This window comes from Ictalurus punctatus, chromosome 24 (assembly GCF_001660625.3).
Source record: "Ictalurus punctatus breed USDA103 chromosome 24, Coco_2.0, whole genome shotgun sequence".
Classification (NCBI taxonomy): Eukaryota; Metazoa; Chordata; class Actinopteri; order Siluriformes; family Ictaluridae; genus Ictalurus; species Ictalurus punctatus.
The window spans coordinates 20766350-20789135 of record NC_030439.2 but is presented as its reverse complement, the minus strand read 5'-3'; the positions used below and the strand labels follow the sequence as shown (position 1 = coordinate 20789135).

At 41.8% G+C, this 22786-nt stretch overlaps 1 protein-coding gene across 1 annotated transcript; it reads left to right on the top strand.

Annotated features, from left to right (window-relative positions):
- Window positions 1-5102: 5102 nt before the first annotated feature.
- On the top strand, window positions 5103-20988 carry mc5ra (melanocortin 5a receptor). The gene is made up of 2 exons (XM_017454935.3): window positions 5103-5236; window positions 17621-20988. Exon 2 carries the CDS (start codon window positions 17697-17699, stop codon window positions 18693-18695), a length of 999 nt encoding a protein of 332 aa, XP_017310424.1. The 5' UTR covers window positions 5103-5236; window positions 17621-17696; the 3' UTR covers window positions 18696-20988.
- The last annotated feature ends 1798 nt before the right edge of the window (window positions 20989-22786 follow it).

Sequence of the window (22786 nt, the reverse complement as noted above, 5' to 3'; positions counted from 1 at the left end):
TCTATAATACACCAGAACGACCATTATAGTATCTCTACTAGACTATAATATCTATAATACACCAGAACGACCATTATAAAGCCTAGTCTACATTATAATGTCTTATAATACACCGCAAGCACCATTATATTGCCTCAACTACACTAGAACGTCTATAGCACACCATAAGGACCATTATAATGCTTCTTCTTGTATATAATGTCTATAGCACACTATAAGGACTATTATAATGCTTATACTTTACTATACTGTTTAATAATGCTTATAACACACTTTACAGACATGTGGAGCCCCTCAAGGCTCAGTCCTTCTACCCATCCTTTTTCATTTCTACACGCGTTAACTAGGATAATTCCTAGAGGAGAAAAAAGCAAAACAGTTAGCACTCGACACCCAGATATACCAAGAGACCGCGGTCCCGTTGCATCTTTGTGCTAGTGATTCGAACCATGAATGGTTGTGCAACTTCCTTGACCGAAACAAAAACTTGACATTTACATTTAAACCGAGAATTATTAAAGAAAAAAAAAAAAAGACTTGAGGTAAATTCTCACCTTAAATCCATCTGAAAGCTCTCCGTCACCAGCACTCCAATTACAGGCGCAAAATGTCGATTCAATAGCTATCTAATTTACCAGTCCATAATGGGGAAACAAAAGAAAGCAAATAGGAGCAAATGACAAAGACGCCAGGGTGGTAATGGCCAAAATAAAACAACAGAATGCCATTAACTAAGGAGGAACGGACCTAGCTAACTTAACAGCGTTAAATTTCCCTCATTCACATTTCTAACAAAACCAAGAAGGAAAAACTGGCATCCATTCAGGTTTTTCCAAAACAGATGATTATAAGAATCTAATCAGATAATAACTTGGACAAACTCCTCCATGCCTCTCTCCATCTGAGTGAACTATGGTCCTGTTAACGTTAATAGTTATGTAGCAGGCCAAAATTCAGTAATGTAATGTTAGTGATCAATAGAATTGTGTGAAAATGTAATCTAACCTTTAAAATTTCGATTTTTTTAAAAAATAAAATAAAAAAGTGCTGTTTGGTCTTGTGCGTTACATGAACCCAACTTCAACCATCTTTTCCCCTCGAATAATGTTAACTGATGTACTTTTTGTCAGCAGGCTAACGCTGGCTATCAAGCCAAACTACACATAAAAAAAAAGTTATTGTTTATGTAATGTTTGCATAAATATCACTTAGAAAGGCTATAAATGATAAGTGAAGTTAAATGCGAACAAAAACGTACATTTCTTGAAGCTGCAGCTGATTTTACTTCAGACATTTTTTTTCTGATTGCAGCTCTGCCTCAGCAGACGCAGTGGAAAATTCCAGAAGCAGCGGTGCGCCTGTTCTCTTCCAGTTCTGACCCAGCAAGCTGCGTCGTCCATTGTCAACCCACTTTGGAGCATGCTGACCCGAGGACCAGACCCAGGAAGCTAAACCCAGCGAAAGAGCTTTAAAAATAACCCATCATTTTAAAATGGTATGAAAAAGCTACAGGAATCTTATGTTCGCTGCTTAAGGTTTGTGATGCAGCTGAGGGTTATGATGTTAATAAGCATACGGAGTCTGCCTCACCCAAGATCTTTTCTGTAAAAATCTCTCCAAACCTTTCATTCACTTCTTCGGTGATGTCACGCAGACATGCCGACGTGGTTTAGGACACAATGAGACTTGCTGTCACCTAAACACAAGAACTAAACCTCGCTGTTTACCTCATCACAGGCTTGTTATTTAGGACCAGCAGCACGTTTTAGCGTCATTCCACCCCCTAGGTCCGACCTCCCGATGTTTAAAGACGCGATTGTTGCTGGAAGCTGTAAGTCATGTGGACGATAAAGTTTAAAATGTTTGCATACAGACTCTCGTTGTTATTGAATTGCAGAGATTGCAGAGCTGAGTGATGTCCTTTAAAGTAAACATATGTAGATCTGAACTCTCCCTTTCAGCTGCTGCAACTCATTTATAAATCCCTAAATGGCTGAGGACCAAAATAATTCTCAGATGTTCGAGGAATACAAATCTCTGAGATCAGCAGGAATTGAGCCAAACGGATGAGTCAGCCTTTAGTTATAATGCTCCCTCAGCTTAAACCAGCCACCAGCAGAACTTTTCCCCAGCTGGAGACAATTTTCAATCCTGACTCAAAACATACACCTGTTCTCCCTGTGGCTCCACATAAAGACTCGGTTCTATTTCAAATATTATCCATGATAATAATGTAACGTTATCCAGGATAGTGATCTAACGTTATCCAGGAGAGAGACGTGACGTTATCCAGGAGAGAGACGTGACGTTATCCAGGAGAGAGACGTGACGTTATCCAGGAGAGAGACGTGACGTTATCCAGGAGAGAGACGTGATGTTATCCAGGAGAGAGACATAACGTAGGAGAGAGATGTAACGTTATCCAGGAGAGAGACGTGACGTTATCCAGGAGAGAGACGTGATGTTATCCAGGAGAGAGACATAACGTAGGAGAGAGATGTAACGTTATCCAGGAGAGAGACGTGACGTTATCCAGGAGAGAGACGTGACGTTATCCAGGAGAGAGACGTGATGTTATCCAGGAGAGAGACATAACGTAGGAGAGAGATGTAACGTTATCCAGGAGAGAGACGTGACGTTATCCAGGAGAGAGACGTGACGTTATCCAGGAGAGAGACGTGATGTTATCCAGGAGAGAGACGTGACGTTATCCAGGATAATGAAAATGACTTTATTTATTTATTTATTTATTTATTTACTTTTGACTTTTCAAAGTGCCTTTAACACCATTTAGCCCACTTGCAGGTGAAGAAGACGTGAGCAGCACAGACGGATGCTGCACTGGTGTCTTGGGTCGCTGCCTACCTGACCTGCAGACCCCAGTGTGTGTGCCAGAGCTGCATGTCTGAGAGGACTATAAGCAGTACATGAACATGGACAGCCTGCACAAAAAGGGACAAAGGCATCTCTAATTTTTGCGGAGGCTGAGTGCCATATTCTGTGCTGCTGTGTGCTAGGGCCGTGACATCGCTACAAAGGAGCTAAATGAGAGGAGGATTCTGTCCACGCTCTCTGTCATCATGAGCGATCACTCCCACCCCCTCAGTCCAACAATCACTGCACTTTTCTACCTGCAGCCAGCAGACTGTACACAAAACTCCTCACAAACCCTCTCCACCCTGACTTTTCCGCACTAATAAACATCATACTTTAAGAATTTTGCTCAGTCCGGTGCTGCACAACTACATTTTACACACTGTTATAACCAGCATACGAGTCTGTCTGGTTATATTCTGTCCATCTGTTTTTTCTGTCTATATATTCTCTGCAGTTTTACAGATTTGTGTAGTTTTTAATTTGAACTTATTTAAATACTCATCTGCTGCTATATTGCCTTTTGTTATATTTTACATATTTTGTTATACATGGCAGGACCTTGATGTTGTGGTCAGTGAACCATTTCTGTGTTGATGTTGATGATGTTTTGGGTCATCGTCCTGCTGGAAGATCCAACCACGGCCCATTTGAATCTTTCTGGCAGAGGCAGTCAGGTTTCATTTAATATCTGTTGATATTTGACCTCCATGATGCCATGTATCCTAACAAAATGTCCAGGTCCTCTGTCAGAAATACAGCCCCAAAACATTAAAGATCCTCCTCCATATTTAACCGTGGACATGAGGGACTTTTCCACACGGCTACCTCTCTGTGTGCCAAAACCACCTCTGTGTTTATTACCAAAAAGCTCTATTCTGGTTTCATCTGACCGTAGAACCCGATCCCATCTGAAGCTCCAGTAGTGTCTGCACACTGAAGACGCTCGAGTTTGTTTTTGGATGAGAGTAGAGGCTTTTTTCTTGAACCCCTTCCAAACAGCTTGTGGTGATGTCGGTGACTTCAGATTGTTTTGTGAATTTTTTTAACAAAAAGATCAAAAGGTTAAACAATAAAGACAATGTTTCACAGCCTTCTTTGCTCGTACTTACCAAGGGTGCCAATATTAATGGAGGCCAGTGTATGTTATCTGGGATAATTATGTCAAAATATCCAGGATAGAATGTAATATTATCCAGGATAGTGATGCAATGTCACCAGAATAAAAGGTAATGTTACCCAGACGATGATGTCACAATATCCAGGATGATCATGTAGAATAATGCAGGATGAAATATGTTATCCATAATAATGATGTGATGCGTTCCAGGATAATGATGTCCAGCCTACAATGGTCTACACAGAGTTGCCTGATTATTATGTTGACCTCTGTAGTGGAGCAGCAGTCTCCCGGACCACCGACAGAACCCGAGGGTTAATGTCTGTCAGGATGGACATATGTGAATTTGTTTAACGAGGTTTTGTGTGAGTGCCACCGGAGGACATTCCTTCGCCTGGTTAAGATCAAAAGAAACAGACAAATGCGGTTTGATCGATTCAAGACAAAGAACATACACGCATAAAAATATTCATCCATCTTTCCATCCATCCGTCCATCTTCCATAATGCGTGTCCTACACAGCGTCGTGAGGGAGCCTGGAGCCCATCCCTGGGAACTCGGGCACGCCCTGGACAAGGTGCCAATACATCTCAGGGCACAACTGCACAATTTTGAAACGCCAATGATTTTTTGGACTGGAGGAGGAAACCAGTACCCAGAGGAAACCTCTGAAGCAGGGGGAGAACATGCAAACTTCGTGCACAGGGGGTGGAGGTGGGATTCGAACCCCCTAACCCCAGAGGTGCAAGGCAAATGTGCTGACCACTAAACCACTGTACCCCGTTCATAATATCTTCCAAAAAAAATTCAAACCTCATATTTTGTAACATTACCACACACACACACACACACACACACACACACACACACACACACACACACACACACACACACACACATATAAACACACCACCAGGAGTTCTATGTGCCCTAATGAGACCTGTAGGAGGTGAATGAATGAATGGATGAATGAATTTGTGTGTGTGTGTGTGTGTGTGCGCGCGCGCGCGCGCGCGTGTGTGGGAGGTGGAGCTCTCTCTCCCTTCTCGCTCCTCTCCTGAATCTATAAATGTAACCCATCTCCAGTCTGAGATCTCATACTCAGGTTCCAGTCGTGCACAAACCTCTGGAAGATCTTTTTGTTTGTTTGTTTCTGTTTTTTTTTTTTTTGGAAAAAGCAAATAAATAAAATAAAATACAATAAAACAAACCCCTGCACTTTGGGAACGCGCTGCAGTTCAGGTGAGTGAGAGAGTTGAATGCTTCTGCATACTTCCCTACTAAACAGTGTGCTGAAATAGAACGCAGGTAACGCTCGCGTGCGACGCGTCGCCTTGGCAACCCTCTAAGCCGCATACTAACGTACTAGAGAGGATGTAGAAACAGTGCGCACCGGAGTAGTAGAGCACTGCGTGGCTTCGCGCGTTATAATGACAGCTTTTCTGTGTCATGTCCAAGCTAATAAATATGAAATCTTTCACTTAGAACATTTCACACCATGGACCATGAGAGGATTCATTATCATTAAAGAACAGCATACTTTAAGACTCCTTAAAACCTCCAGTCATATTACTATACATCTCCAACTGGGGTTTCTGTTGAATTTACTTAACATGTACACTGTTCTTCCGGTGTTGATCTCCATAACAACAGAGTCAACATGTTTAGCTCGTTAGCAGTGTTTCCTTCAGTGTTTCCTTCAGTGTTTCCAAAAGTGTTTACAAAAGTGTTTACAAAAGTGTTGGCAATGTTTTATTCATTCATTTCATTCATGTTAATAATTCATTTTACAGACTAAATATCAGCAGTTTTGCACATTTTTTGACTAGCAACTAGCAACACTCTACTCTTCTGGCTAACTGGATAAGCTGAGAACGAAAAAATAAAATACAATAATAAACCCTTTATGTTCAGTATAAGTAAATAAAAATAAGTGTAGCCGGTCGCTAGTAACATATTGTGTGAATTTACTGAGTAAACAGGAATAAAATTCATGAATGGAACACTGCTAAGTGGCGTTAGGTATAACAGAATCATTTTTAGCTGGTTTAGCTAGCATTCATTAGCGTTCAGTTGATTTCCCTGAGTAGATATAAACAAGTCTACACAATGCTGCTAACCGCTAGTTAATGTTGTTTATCTACAGTGACTAATGCTTTATGAGTGGTGTGGGGGGGGGGGGGGGGGGGGATTCCATGTTCAGTATAAGTAAACGAAATGAAGTTGTTTCAGAATACGCTTCGATGCGTTTCATTCAGTCGTTTCAGTCGTGTTGGGAATTCATCTGATTAATTTTAGGAATAAAATTGCTATTTAAATCACCACCACACACATTTGTAACATAAAATAAATCGTTTAATCTGAAAGGAAATCCGACTCCAGGCTGATATCGGGCTAATAACTATGTTCAGGATCCCTACACGGGTAAATGAATGAAGGAGATCGTTAGAATTTACTGGTTTACTGAACAAAACAAAGCGTCCGCTAACTGCTCTTCATTCTTAGAAAGATATTTGTAAGAGAAAACGTTTAGATAGAGAGAGAGAGAGACACAGAGAGAGAGACAGAGAGACAGAGAGAGAGAGACAGAGAGACACACAGAGAGAGAGAGAGACAGAGACAGAGAGAGAGAGAGACACAGAGAGAGAGAGACAGAGAGAGAGAGACAGAGAGAGAGAGAGAGAGAGAGAGAGAGAGAGAGAGAGAGACTATAAGGAAAGTTGGAGCGCTGAGCAAAAAGACAAAAAAAAAAATTCGGTTTGAGTGTTAGAGAGAAAGAAAGGAAGAAAGAAAAGTAAAAAAAAGTGACAGATAAAATAAAATAGGAAGGAAAGAAAGAAAGAAGGAGAGATGGACGGTTTGCGATTTTGTGTGACGGAGAAATATGAAATAAATAAAACGTGTGTGTGGAATAAAAAAGAAAGAAGGTGATTGAGAAGGTAATAAACTAATGTATGGGTAAAAGAGAAAGAAGAAATCAAAGAAATAAATAGATAAAAAAAGAGAAATTGAGAGTGATGATAAGCGGTGATGGAGGGATTGAAAGCGGTGATGGAGGGATTGAAAGCGGTGATGGAGGGATTGAAAGCGGTGATGGAGGGATTGAAGTGTCAATAATTTAATAAAATCTGCTTTTAATTCAGTGACAAGCCGACATCCTCGCAGGTCTAAAAGCATCTGCTGCTGTGATTAATCTCACACACACACACACACACACACACACACACACACACACACACACACACACACACACACACACACACATCAGACACACATAGTGTGGGTGGGTGGGTGTCAGCAAAGCACTCAGTGCTGGTACACACACACAGGGATTAGAGGATGAAGCAAGCGAGAGAGAGAGAGTCTGCTTTAAAAGTCAGGGTGAGGCGCTAAGCCTTCTGGGTAATTTTCCAAACACAGAAGAAGGTAAATATAGATTTGTTTAGAGTGTGTGAGACAGGAGAAGACAAATTCTGTCCATTCCATGAAGAAGTGGACATGGCTAATCTAATGTCATGCATGCGTAGGCATCACTCTCACCAATCACACGGCTGATGTCACTCGTTCCTCCCACACGAGAAGTGACGCCGTGTTAGTCACTTTATTTCAGAAAATGAGTCCATCGACACACCTAGCGACTCTCTGAGCAACAACTCTAAATGATCAAATCGATAATAATCCATTCTGAAAATTGTTGTCAGCGAATCTTATTATTGATTAGTCAGTCTGCACACGGCACCGGGCGCGTTTACTCACTGCGCTACTTCCGTTCCGGAAACATGGAAATATGGCAGAGAGTACAGACCAGAGTGGTTTCCCATATGACCTTACCCTTTATACCCAAGATGACCTCGGTCACCATCAGACGGCGGCGTGATCGTCAAATGACAGCGGGAAAAGTGTGACCTCCAAGTCCTGTAAGGCAGGGGAGCGTTTTCTATTGAATGCCGTGAAGAGGACTGTAACTGTACAAAGCGGAGTTGTGTAGCACTGAAGCACGACCGTGATGCACGAGCACAAACTTATGTTTTTATCCCACATGCTCCGCTGTGTGCAAGTGGATGGGGAAACTGGTGGGAGTTGCTTAAAAGATTACAAATCCCCAATTCCAAAAACGGTGGAAAATGTAAATAAAATGTAAAATGTAAATAAAAAACGATAAACCCGTATGTTATTCACAATAGAACATAAAAAACATGTTTAATGGTATTGAAAATTTGGGATTTAAAAAAATCGGATTCAACAATTAATCGAAAAACAATCATCCAATTAATCAATTAGGAAAATAATCATTAGTTGCAGCCCGAGTTTGAGCAGGCGTTAGTGTCTGTCCTGCAATCCTACAGTTCTCCAGATCCAGTGTTGCTCAAAAAAGTGCAAAAAATGAAGATTTCTGAATTTACATAGAATAGAATAGAGTTGATTGGTTATTAGGAAAAATAGAGACTAGTGATTAGTTGTTGGGAAACACTGTGATCAGTGATTGGTCGTCAGAAACAGTGCTGATCAGTGATTGGTTGTTGGGAAACAGTGCTGATCAGTGATTGGTTATTAGACACAATGTAATCAGTGATTGGTTATTGGGAAATAGTGGTGTTCAGTGATTGGTTGTCAGAAAAAGTGGTGATCAGTGATTGGTTGTTGGGAAACAGGGGAGAGACTAGTGATTAGTTGTTGGGAAACACCGTGATCAGTGATTGGTTGTTAGACACAATGTGATCAGTGATTGGTTGTTGGGAAACAGTGGTGATCAGTGATTGGTTGTTGGGAAACAGTGGTGATCAGTGATTGGTTGTTGGGAAACAGTGGTGATCAGTGATTGGTTGTTGGGAAACAGTGGTGATCAGTGATTAGTTGTTAGACACAATGTGATCAGTGATTAGTTGTTGGGAAGCAGTGGTGATCAGTGATTGGTTGGGAAACAGTGGTGATCAGTGATTAGTTGTTGGGAAACAGTGGTGATCAGTGATTAGTTGTTGGGAAACAGTGGTGATCAGTGATTAGTTGTTGGGAAGCAGTGGTGATCAGTGATTAGTTGTTGGGAAGCAGTGGTGATCAGTGATTAGTTGGGAAACAGTGGTGATCAGTGATTAGTTGGGAAGCAGTGGTGATCAGTGATTGGTTGTCAGCAACAAAATCTAGCAACAAAAAAACTGGGCAACATGGATACTAAGTCTGACTAGTAAGAGTGTTGTCATGGTTACAATATGAAAGTTTAATTTTTCTGAATAAAGGGAAAGTGTGAAAGCAGCTTAAATGAACATTTAGGGATTTTCTTGCCTCAGCCTAAGCCAGTTTGTGAAAGCAAACGTCCTGAGCAGTCTCTGTGTGATGTGGCTAATGAGGAGCAGAAACGGACACTTTAATGTTGAACAAGAGCAACAAGAGCTAACAAGAAGCCCACTGAGGGAAACGCAGACATGAGTCACCAAGACCTTGAGAAAAAACCTGCGCTTCAGAAGGAAAAGCAGTCCGCTGTGAGCGACTGTCCTTTACTGTGTGGGTTTATCTTCAGACCACGTGTTCAACTGGACGCGTCTGACTCACCGCTACACGCCGTGCCGAAGCCCCCGTGTGGGCGGCCGTTAATTTGATCCCGCTACTTTGAACTTGGCCTCGGCTTCAGACTTCACCAAGCCCTTTTAACTAAAGAATTAAAAAAAACGACAAAAAAAAGACTTTTCTCATTCGCTTTTCCTTCTCATTCATTAAAAAAAAAACAATGAAATAATATGTCACAACAGTAGAACTGGGTCAGGACCCACGGGATCCAGCTCAGCACAGAAGCCTTTGTTTTCATGAAATCTCTTATTTCCATGTCGCGCACTCGCTTTTATGAGTCATGTGGAGAAGTTTTTATGAAGAAGCCTTTCAACATAAACTGCATTTATAACACGACGGTGTTGAGTTCTGGATTATGATTGGTCAGAAGCTTGTTGATTCATTTGCCATGACAGCAGCTCGGACCAGAGCGCAGCTGCAACTCACAGGTTTATTCATAATTAATCCGCTCCATCTAATATCTTATCGTTTCTATAGTAACAGCTCATCCGTAGGGACTCGTACCGCGGATGTTCCGCATGAATGGATTAAAACGTTTCGAAGACGTCGGAAAAACTTCAGATTACAGACTGTTACAAAGCGCTGGGACTGGAGACTCCTTCCATAAGTGTTACTGAAACATCTCCTTGCAGAAAACTTCACCGTATGGGTTGCAGCTGCGCTACTGTCCGAGCTGCTGTTTACTCTGAAGTCTGTGTTGGTTAGAAAAGTCATTTTAAACAAGAAAAAGAAAAACTCATTCATTGTTTCACTCATTTACATTTTCCACGCAGAATTCAGAGCTAATTTAAGCTCAGGGGATTTTTCAGGCCGTTGGTGTAAGAATATTGTCTGAAAGAAAAACAAAATCTAATGAGTTTCACATTTAAGTTCTTCGTCTGACTCACAACACTGCAAGTGTGACCTTTCTGGGAGTTCGCCAAACTGACACGGAGATGAAAAACCGAGCCAAGGCGGAGAAATTCAGCGGCCGCGAGACGCGAGACGAGACGCCGGACACTGACGCGCTGATGGACCTTCACTGAGCTGCTCGGGATGATGTGAGATTCCTAACCCTCTGTTCTCCACATCTGGAAACACTGGGAATGTTGATCAAACTGGATACAAGGGGCTTACACGAGGAATGTGGTGTTCGTGAAAATCCGTGATTCCAATTAAGACAATTAAGACAAACAAGACTAGCCGTTCAAATTAAGACGAAAGTAAAGGCACCCTATTAAAATGAGGAACGCTCGCAGACTCTTTCACCATTTAGTGTTCGTTTTGACGTTTTCAGCTCTCTGTGAGCTTTGCCTTTTATGGAGTTTGGTGGGCGTGGCTAAATGTAAATCAGCTGTACCATAAACGTGCTTTGTAATTTACACTAATCAGTCTATTTTATCACGTTTTTTGTCCAGTTGTATTAATTTCATTCATATTGTTGCAGGATGTTTTTTTTTTTTTTTTTTTTAAAAACGCTGTTTATTTAACTTGAAGAATAACTCGTCACATAACCTTCATTAGATTTTAGTCAGCGTTCGATATCAAACCTTGATTTGGAACACGTCAGATTTTTAGACCTGAAAGAAGACGAGTAGAAGGAGATTCATCGTGCTTTATTGATTTTGATGCTCCGTGAAACGAGAAAGCTGGATGAATGTGTGAATCATCTTCTCAGCGTTTTGCATTGTGAGTTATCGTCTTGTTATTATCATCAGTGTGTGATTTAAAAATGTCAGATCTGAGTCAAACGTTGCACCGGGAGTTTTTATCCCATAATTACGTATTCTCCAGAATGATTGTACATCATACATCTTTAATAAAAAACAAAAAACAACAAGAATTTGGTTCTAGTTTGAATTTATTTGGGGTTTTCTGTAATCAACACAAGGTCAAAAATATACACACAGGGTCAAAAATATACACACAGCACACCTAATATTTAGTTGAATGTCCCTTAGTAAGTTTCACCTGGAGCAGACGCTTTTGGAAGCCATCCAGCAGCTTCTGGAAGCATTCTGGTTGGATATTTGACCGCTCTTCTTGGCAGAATTGGTAAAGTTCAGTGACATTTGTTGGTTTTCTGGCCCTGACTCGGCTTTTAAGCGCAGTCCACTAATTTTCAACGGGGTTGAGATCAGGACTTTGGGAAGGTAATTCCAAAAGCTTAATGTTAGCCTGCTTTATCCATTCCACAACCAGCTGTGAGGTGTGTTTGGAGTCACTGTCCTGTTGGAACACCCAGTTGTGTCCAAGTTTCAACCGTCTGGCTGAGGGTTTGAGATTATGCTGAATAATTCTAAGGTAGACCTCCTTCTTCATTATTCCATCCACTTTGTGCAGTGCACCAGTTCCACTGTCCGCAAAACAGCCCCAGAGCATAATACTACCTCCTACCTCTTAACAGTGCTACAGTGTTCTTTACTCCTCCAAACAAACCTCTGGTCATCGTGGCCAAACAACTCAATCTTTGTCTCATCTGACCATAAAACTTTCCTCCAGAAGGCTTTTTCTTTCTTCATATGGTCAGCCACAAACTTTACACAGGCTTGAAGGTGTCGATTTTGGAGCGGGGGATTCTCTCTTGGACGGAAGTATTTCAGTCCACGGCGATGTAAAACTCGCTTGACTGTAGACAGTGACACTGATGTTCCAGCAGCTTCCAGTTCATGACAGGCCTGTGCCTTGGCGGTTCCTGGGTTTTCCTGACCGTCCGAACCACTTTCCTCTCAGCTGAGGGTGACAGTTTGGGTCTTCTGCCAGACCTCGGGAAAGTGTCCACACTTCACAATAACGTGTACTTACGAACAATTGTATGAACTGATGATCTTGGAATCTGCAGTTGTTTAGAAATGACTCCATGAGACTTTCCTGACTCGTGTAAATCCACCATCCTCTTTTTCAGATCTGCACTGTGCTCCTTGGACTTTCCCATAGTGCAGTGTGTCGGTGAATCCAATGAGTCAAACAAACCCTTTTTATATTGGCACAGAGAAGCTGCCAGCTGTAGCCAATCATGATCACTAACAGGAAATGAAGATGCCTTGGTCTTGGCAAATTAAAGGACATTTTGGAACTTTCAGCACCGCTGAATGAATCATCGAAGTGTTTTTATGTATATTTTTGACCTTGTGTTGATTACAAAAAACCCCCAAAGGAATTAAAACGTGTGAACCAAATTCTTGTTTTTTTATTTGATTAAAGATGTATGTTGTAGAATCATTCTGCCCCAAAATAAGAAAACTTCAAAGAAATTACTGAAAGCCCAATACTGCCATGACATTCATGTCCATGATGAGTGTATGTAAACTTCCGAACACAACTGTATATATATATGTGTGTGTGTGTGTGTGTGTGTGTGTGTGTGTGTGTGTGTGTGTGTGTGTGCGTATTCAGCAACACCCTTCTTAGAAATAAGGGGGAATTATTATACAAAAAGTTAAGGGTCGCTGTATAGTTGTATTTTACAGAGCGTTTTTACACGTTCACGTCCACTTGCTAAATATGGAGTGTTGCACTACCAGCTCACGTGACATCAACCGAGGATGCGTTCTGGTACGAGTAATTTTTTTTTTACTAGTTTTACTAATAAACTAAGTTGCACAGATTTCAGATGAGATTTTTTATTAGAAATTATTATTATTATTATTATTATTATTATTATTATTATTTACGAATCAGCAACATGCAGGGACGTGGAAACGGTGATAAAACATAAAATATTACAGAGCAAGAATTTGTTACTGTAATACAACGAAAATCTAAGACTTTTTAGGAGAATATCTCCCCTATGAGGGAACTGAAGTATTCATTTATTTTCACACGGTGTCCCTGGTCCGCTGCGACCCCTTACTAACTATTTCCTCCTAAACTGCATATGCACTGCGGGAAAAATGATGGGAGGATGAGCTAGCTACCAGAGGGATGTGGAGGCTGCTAAGCAGATGTGCACACACACACACACACACACACACACACACACACACACACACACACACACACACACACACACACTGATTAGTTAAAACCAGTGCTGGGCAGACAGCTGAGAACTTTCTTATTTAGGTATTCCTGTCTGATGGAGAGATTGAATTAGAAAGAGAGAGAGAGAGACAGATTGAGAGACAGAAAGAGAGAGAAAGAGACAGATTGAGAGACAGAGAGAGAGACAGACTGAGAGACATGGAGAGAGAGAGAGAGAGAAACTGGCAAGAATAGAGAAGTGGGAGTAAAGGGCTGAGGACCTTAGGCCTGCTATCAAACTGTATAAGCTGATGCTTACACACACACACACACACACACACACACACACACACACACACACACACACAGAGATGCTTGTCTCTCGTCCCTGACGAATCCTACAAGTTGCTTTCTATTTTCATCTCTGCTCTCGGAGAAAGAGTGTGTAGAATTTTTATTCCACACCGCCGTGTTTCTTAAAATGTTTCTTTGTGTTGAGAAGAGGAAGAGTGTGTTAAAGCAGGACAGTGTCCAGGACATCACCCACAGTGTCCAGGACATCACCCACAGCGTCCAGAACAGCACCCACAGTGTCCAGAACAGCACCCACAGCGTCCTCCCTGTCCACACTGAAAGGAATAAAGCGAGACATTCAGTTTTTAGCATTCAGGACACAGCCATCAGATGTACGACCCCAGACAGATCACCTGCTCCTACGGGCTGAAAAACATGTTCAGAATATCTCATTACAGCTCAGAAACTGTGTATTTATTTATTATCTTCTCTGTCCATGTACAACCCCTAATTCCAAAAAAGTTGGGACAGCATGGAAAATTCTTTTGAAAATTCAGTTCACGCTGTACTACACTGAACACGCGTTATTAACACTTTATTTGATGTGAAAACTTTTGGATTTAATTTATTTTTGAAAGTGTTGGATTCTATTGGCAGATCAGCGAGCCTCGGCCCGTCCTTGCTCTTGAAGGATTAGACCTTTTTTAGAGGCTCCTTATATATTATGATCAGACGATCGCCTCACCTGTTTCACCTCACCTTCTTATTTCAACTTCTACATCGCTATTAGTACTAAATTTCCCCCCGTCCCAACTTTTTTGGAACGTGTAGCCTGCATCAATTTCAAAATAAATGTTTACTTTTAAAAACCTATGCAATTGATTAGATAAAACCTCAAATTCTTTGTACGGTTTTTTGGGCGTGCCCGTGTTCAGCATTGAATTTATTTGTGATCGTTTTATCGTGGCAGTGGTATACGGTATTTTACTACCCCGCCCCTTTCCCATCGCCCTGCTCACCAGCAGCTAAACATGAGTCAAGATACTCCACACACAGAAACCCAACAGTGTCCTGACTACTCTTATAACAGACTTGATGATAGTGATGATATAATTAATTCATCCAGACTGACTGAAAATGTGTGCTCAGTCGATTCCCATTCTGCAGGCGGTATGAGACGCCGATGTGCTGTGAGAAAGGGTTAAACCTGAGCAGGTACATTTATGACTGAACGTGAAATGAGGCGATATTAGAAATGTTTTCGTCAGGAAGAAACACAGCAGGGTGTGAACTTCGTGGATCTTGAATCATGCGGTGTGGTTTAACTTAATAGTTAAATAAAGTCTTATAGTCGAACATAACTGTAATCTTCCATCCATCCATTCACCTGTTTTCCATACCGCTTATCCTACACAGGGTCACCGGGAGCCTGGGGCCAATTCCAGGGGACTCGGGGTACAAGGCAGGGGACACCCTGGATAGGGTGCCAACCCACTCAAGGGCACAATTGCACAGACACTATGGACAATTTGGAAAAGGCGATCAGCTTACAACGCATGTTTTCAGAATGAGGGAGGAAACGCCCGAAGCACTGGGAGAACAGGCAAACTCCGCGCACTCAGGGCGGAGGTGGGAATCGAATCCCCGACCCCGGAGGTGCGAGGCAAACATGATAACCACTAAGCCACCGGGACAAACCTATAACTGAAATCTTTAGAAATGAAGGGCAGATTATTCTTTAAAAGAAACACTGTAGTGCTGAACATGTCCAGGTTAAATAATAACATGAGGGCCATAAAGCCACTCTGCTTCAAATATTTGTCTGTTATCATTTTTAAATATAACACGATGTCTGTTTGAAGGGGATCTGCAGCACATTAGAAGTCTTTGTTCTTCTTCTTACATGCGATCAAGCTCTCTATTTCCATAGAAATCCTGTCGTCTTTGAAGTGAATTAAATTTTAATAGCGACAGAATGTGAGCGTGATAAAAATTTTTAAAAAAACTGGCCAGATATGAATCAGTTCATCTGGTCTGTTTCTCTCTGCGTTATTACTCAGTGTTGGAAAACTCAGCGAGAGCAATCGAGAGAAAACGTCACAGCAGCCATCGTGTCCCAAACACTGCAAAATGTACCAGTCGTTCATTTTTTTCCTTTTTCATACAGTCTGGCTCGAGGTCCCTTTCTAGAACCTTCACACTAACCGTCCCTCAGCGGCGGAATGAACTTCCAGTCTCAATCCAGACCACAGAATCTGTCACTCTCTTCAAAAAACAGCTAAAGACCCACCTCTTCCGTGAACACCTAACTAACCCCTAAAACACCAACCCCACATTATCCTAAAAAAAACCCCAAACACCTATTCTGACTCTTACGAGCGTAAGCGTACGTCAGGTTGAACTGTGATTAACTGCTGTGAGCGAGGCGGTGTACAGGTGTAACATTCGGCTGATTGCGCAATGAAACAGAGCGTAGTGTTGACTCTAAACATCTGTAAATAAACCTGAAGGTCGTGTTTATTAATTGTCCCTGTGCTTCCAGCTAATGAGCAGAAATAACAAGGACATAATAACCATGACACGCCTTTGGTTCATTATACCTAAACATCTGATTCCGAACTGTGATAAAAAATTAACCTGCAACATTGCTTCTATTTTCTATTTATTGACACCTCCTGCTTCTCCACGCTGTCAGAGCTGCTGTTAAGGAAAATGAATCAACACCTTCTGACCAATCACAATCCAGAACTCCAACGCTCTCATATAACAGCCGCATGTAGAGCAAAAGAGTGTTTCTGGCCCGACGTTTCTTTCTGAAACACGTCTCCATTCATTGCCTGGAATTCTGACCAGCTTCATGGTAACTAATCCATCAAGCCATTGAGATCTGAAGAGAGGAACTTGTCCATGGAAGAAGCCCTGAGTACATGTCGGCGCCGCCACCGTCCTGATGAATTATTCCTTTTGAGAAAAGGCCGGTAAGCACTGTTAGGCAGATCTTACAAAGCTTCTTTTATAAGCGTGAAAAAACTGGGTCAGAGCACAGTGTTGAATTCTCGGCACTCATGCGCGTCTCTCGCTGAAGCCTTCGCTTGAGAACATGACTAACGTATGACCATACACGAGACAGAACATCATAGAACAGCCTAAAGCTCTTTCAGAAATGTTGGAAGCACAGGAATTATGCAACTCATGGGAAATAAACCACATTCTGATCGAGATATCGGGTTACGAAAAGGATCGATGGAGAAATGATACGTCACATTCTTCTTACATGACATCGCAGAAGGTGTTGATTCATTTCCTATAAGAGTAGCGCAGCTGCAAATCACAGGTTTATATTAACACGCTCGTTCTGATCGCTTCTATAATAACGGCTCGTTCACAGGGACTCGTACAGCAGAGGCTCCGGGATGGATTAAAAACTCAGTGATCTATTAAAAACTGTGTAAGGAGATTTATGGAAGGAGTCTCCAGTGTCAGAGCTTTGTAACAGTCAGAGGTAAAGCTGTCACTTTAGGTTTTCTGACATTTGTGGTATCAGAGGAATAAAGCACTTGGGGATGTGCTGTTATAGGTAACTAGTCCTCTTCGGGGTCACTCTGAAGGTTTCATTCCTTACATAGCTGTAGACAGGAAGTGACGGTAAGTAAACTGGGACCATTAACACAACTAAGAGCTTCTCAGATAATAACCACCATACAGAACTGTTCTTCAAGGGACAAACCAAAGAACCCACAAGATGTAAACTTCCCTTCTAAAGGTGTATTAGACATCATTTGTATTTGAGGTGATTTGCCTAATTATACCATCTCATCTCGTTCTCAGAGTAATGATGCCACGTACACCAAGCCACTGACTCGCAGAAAGCTCCAGAAACTTTACACCAAATCGCTTCACCAAGATGAACTTCTCCAAGACCACCACTGTCAGCCCCTCTGTCTGGAGCTTTATGGTTAATTCCAGCCAAGAGGTCTACTCCCTGAACGGCACAGACGCGCCACCATCTCGGACGAAATCCAAAGTCTGTGAGCAGCTCAACATCACCCCTGAGGTCTTCCTCATTCTCGGCATCATCAGCTTGTTGGAGAACATCCTGGTCATCTGCGCCATAGTGAAGAACAAGAACCTGCACTCGCCCATGTACTTCTTCGTGTGTAGTCTGGCAGTGGCGGACATGTTGGTGAGCGTGTCGAACGCGTGGGAGACCATCGTCATCTACCTGCTCAGCAATCAACAGCTGGTGGCAGAAGATCACATCATTAGACAAATAGACAACGTCTTCGACTCCATGATCTGCATCTCTGTGGTGGCGTCCATGTGCAGCCTCCTGGCCATCGCCGTGGATCGCTACGTCACCACTTTTTACGCGCTGCGCTACCACAACATCATGACCGTGAAGCGTGCATCGCTCATCATCACCGGGATTTGGACCTTTTGCACAGGATGTGGCATCGTCTTCATCATCTACTCCGACAGCACGCTTGTCATCGTGTGCCTGGTGTCCATGTTCTTCATCATGCTGGCGCTCATGGCCTCACTGTACACCCACATGTTCATGTTGGCCCGCTCGCACGTCAAGCGCATCGCCGCCCTGCCCGGATACAACTCCATCCACCAGAGGACTAACATGAAAGCGGCCGTCACGCTCACCATCCTGCTGGGGATCTTCATCGTGTGCTGGGCGCCCTTCTTCCTCCACCTCATCCTCATGATCTCCTGCCCGAGGAACCTGTACTGCATGTGTTTCATGTCCCACTTCAACATGTACCTCATCCTGATCATGTGCAACTCCGTCATCGACCCGCTCATCTACGCCTTCAGGAGCCAGGAGATGCGCAAGACGCTCAAGGAGATCATCTGCTGCTACAGCCTGAGGAATGTCCTACGATGGTCTAATTGAATCCACAAATCCGTGTATCGTGTGTGCGTCGTTTAAGTTTGTTTTAGCTAGCCGTCGGACAAGTTATACACCTCACTCGTCATACTGTTACGTGAAGGAAAAAAACATGTTAATACACCATGCAGAAAACTCCAGCAATCCCACGTGTTCTGTCGGTGATCATACCTGCATGTGAACGTTTTTCAGAGAACGTCATCCAGAGAATGATATACTGTGTTCAAATTATGTTACAATATAATATAATAATTATGTTCCAATATGCTAGCTCGTATGTTCCAACAATGTATGCTCAATGTATGTGACCGATGTAGCTAGCAAGCATTCTAGCTTGCTAACTATTACCTAGCTCATGTAAACAAAAACGAATGTTTTAAAAAAAAAAAAACACAGGAAAAACGAATGTTATCAAATACACTGGATATTTTCATTTAGTTATTAAGCACATATGCAGGGTTTGTTTTGTTTTTTGGGGGGTCCAAGCACTTGTAATTTTGTTTATGGGAATGAATTGTACTTGATTTTGACCAGGATTCTACACTCGTGACTGTAAATATACAGATTGGAGGATGGCCTCAGTGTTTGATGGGTCGTTTGGGAATGAATCACTCTTTCTTAACGATTCTTTTAAGTGATTCGGGCAACTCGATTCACAGGAATGAACGAATCCAAAGTTGGCCTCTCAACACATTAATAGATGTTTTTATTATTATTATTATTATTATTAAAACCATGTAGTGTTATCACGTTCCTCTCTGACAGGAGAGTCAGAATGAAATCAGTGATCGAATTGAATCCATCAGTGAAGCACACGTTAGTGTCCCTGAAAAAGCGAAATGAAGAAAGCTCTCATGTCATGTCATGCCACCTACACCTGTTTTCACTGAAATGACCTTGGTAAAGTTTTTTTTTTAATGCTTGTGGAACTGCCTGGAAATCTGTTCCAGCTTTTAAAATATTAATAAATGCCCACGAGGGACTGCAGGGCTCTTCACTAACAAAGTCCGAAAAGCTCAGAAAACTGCTAGTGCTCAAAGTTTCTTGAGGAATTTTGAGAGACAGAAAAATTCAGAAGAACTTCAGCAGCTGTAGGAGGTGAGTGCGTTTCATATTCATGTTTCGACATGCTTAAAATCCAATATTCATATCAAGGGCCTTCGGTGAATCTAAATTGCAATTTAAAGGCACACATATTCCGACTCCTACACCGCCTACGTCTTCAGGAGTGTTTTGCACAGGAGAATTTTCTCGACTTGTCCAGTGAGGCTAAGTGCATGCTGTAACTCCTTTCTATTTTATTACAAAGAAAATCTGGACTTATGTATGAATGTACCTTGGTGAGACTGTCTGATTATTAACTGTGCTGTAAAATGGCCATTTAACGCAACACTATTTCAGGGAAAGATCATGGCTGTGTCAGGAGAGGTATATAACAACTTCACACAACCGTGTAGCGCCTAGCTAATCGGTGCGACAGCTTGTATAAAACAGCAGGATTTCACGATTTTACGGTCGCAGAAATGAACGCGAAATCAAGCAAACTCCGCAATATTCAAATGAACAATGAACAGATTTTCCACAGATTTGTGCCAAGACGTGTCATGTGACGTCATCACATCACGCATTCAGCTAATACCCTCTTCGATTCGTGCGTCGAACATGAGTACAGCTAGAAGGACTCATTTACCAACAAACATCACTGCGAAAGACAATTCAAGTGGTTTTCTGCAAAAAAGCACAACATAGACTCGCAAATTCCTGTACGGACTGACTATATATATATATATATATCACCAATATGCTGGTTCTCTAAGTTACTGTAGCCTATTTATTAGCTAGCTAACAGCCTGGTAGTAATTAGCAAGTGATTAGCGAGTAGAAAAAGTAGGCTTTTTGTCATCATGCCATCATCTGAATGTATTGCAAGTGCGCAGCCATTTCTCATTGTTAAAGGTGACAAGATGATATGATACAAAAATAATGACATCATGATACTTGAAGATATTTCGACAATACACAGTATGCATCACAATATCCAGGTTTGCTAACAATGTGCTGAAGAGTTTTTTGAGTCTTTTATGTGGTTGTTTAATTTAAACTTATTGCAATATGGAATCGTGTTCTAGTAAGAACAGGCTGATGTTGACGCCGGCATTTGGGGCAGAACCCGTGTTGATCATAATAACATCAAACGCCATCGTTCGGTCACCGAAGCCGTTCTGTTACAGTGATCGTCTGTAAATATCAGTGTTGTGTCTTTTACCATCAAGCTGATGAATAAAGTCATTAAACTGGAACAAAACGGATGTTAAAAATGCTGTCTTGTTTTCTGCGAGATGAAATACCAGGCACGTCATCATCATCTAATCCAGATAATCCTATCCAGATTATACAGAAGGCTTTGATGCGTTTTCCTGTATGAAGATGACAGATGAAGGTGAACAGGCTGTTGTTTAAGAAAAGAAGTGCATATGAGAAGGACTTTCTGTTCCTCCAGCTGATGTTGGTCGTTTTCTGGTGCGTCCATGTTATACACATTTAAGGTCTAGATACTGTTGATACTAGATTTGGGATTATTCTACTCAAGAACAATCTGGCAACCTCACAGACATGTAAACTACATGCAGGTGATTTGAATAATCTGAGTACGGAGATTAGAAGTTTTATTTAAGCAGATGCATAATCTGACTCTGAATATGAGGAACTTTCACTGCGTAATTCCTGATGTAACGTTTTGACTTTAAAAAAAAAATCACGCTACAGAAAGATCAGAAAAATTCAGTGGTAACCCGTTTCATAGTTTAAATGCTTTAACATTAGCCTCTGGGAAAAAGTTTCCTTATAAGCGACCTATTCAATTCAATTCAATTCAATTCAATTCAATTCAGTTTTATTTGTGTAGCACTTTTAACAATGGACATTGTCTCAAAGCAGCTTTACAGAAACATATACACACAGGATGTGTGAATTTATCCCTATTGAGTGAGCCGGTGGTGAGGAAAAACTCCCTGAGATGATATGAGGGAGAAACCTTGAGAGGAACCGGACTCAGAAGGGAACCCGTCCTCATCCGGATAACGACGGATAGTGTGAAAGTAAAAGAAAGTTCATTATGGTTTTTATATGAAGTCTGTTTGTTGAACTAGTCCACTGTTCACTAAAGGAGACCTGAGTGTAAAACTGTATGTGGTGATTGCAGTCCCAAGGCCATCGCAGCAACCGTAACCACAGCAACCACAGTGAGAACGTCCATGTGGAATTGAGGTCCAAAACCATTTCCAGGTACTTCAAGCGGCACCGTTCTCAGCAATCTCCAGGCTCCACTGCTTGGGGTCGTCCTCGGTGGCAGAATGTAGCCTCCGGCAACCTACAACTTTCTCAGAAAGTCCACTGGAGAGACGGCTGCAGCTGCAGGTAAATGCTTTATTAATAAAAGCGCTAGACAAAAAACAGGCAGGGGTCAGGTGCTGAACAAACAGACTCGAGTAGACAAAACAGATTCCACAAAACAGCATTCTGTGAATTGAGATACGAACTGTGACACAAGGCTAATAATTCCCTGTCCCTGAATCCACTGACATTAAGTTAGCGCTTGATGCTAACTGTCATTACAGTATCTTTTTAGCTTTTCTGAGACTTTTCTTAGGAATTTTCCAACACATCTGAGGTAAACGTTGACATTTCTGATGTTTTCGTGTCGTTTGTACATATACTTTGACTTCATTTTAAAGACTTCACAGCTACCTGCTAGTTAGCTAAGCTGACTTGTCTTAATCATTAGCTAGCTTACACAGTGCTCCCATATAGTTGCCTAGCAACATTGTTCTCACAAATTTTATCCAACTTAACATTGTGGATTGTGAGGGTTAATAATTCCCACTGTGGCTGAATCCGTGGACATGAAGTTAGCAGCTGATGCTAAGCAGAAGTCCAGTGTAAATCTCTTCAAAATTTACAGACACATCTGAGGCACACGTCGATGTTCCAGATGTTTCCGTCTCACTTCATGACTTAATTGTAAAGCTACACGCTAGCTAGCTTATGCTCTGTTTCCATATAGTTGCCTAGCAACAGTTTTCTCGTGTGTTTGCCTT

What these genes read in the sequence shown, in the direction of transcription:
- mc5ra (XM_017454935.3), top strand. Translation starts at nt 17,697, where the DNA reads ATGAACTTCTCCAAGACCACCACTGTCAGCCCCTCTGTCTGGAGCTTT.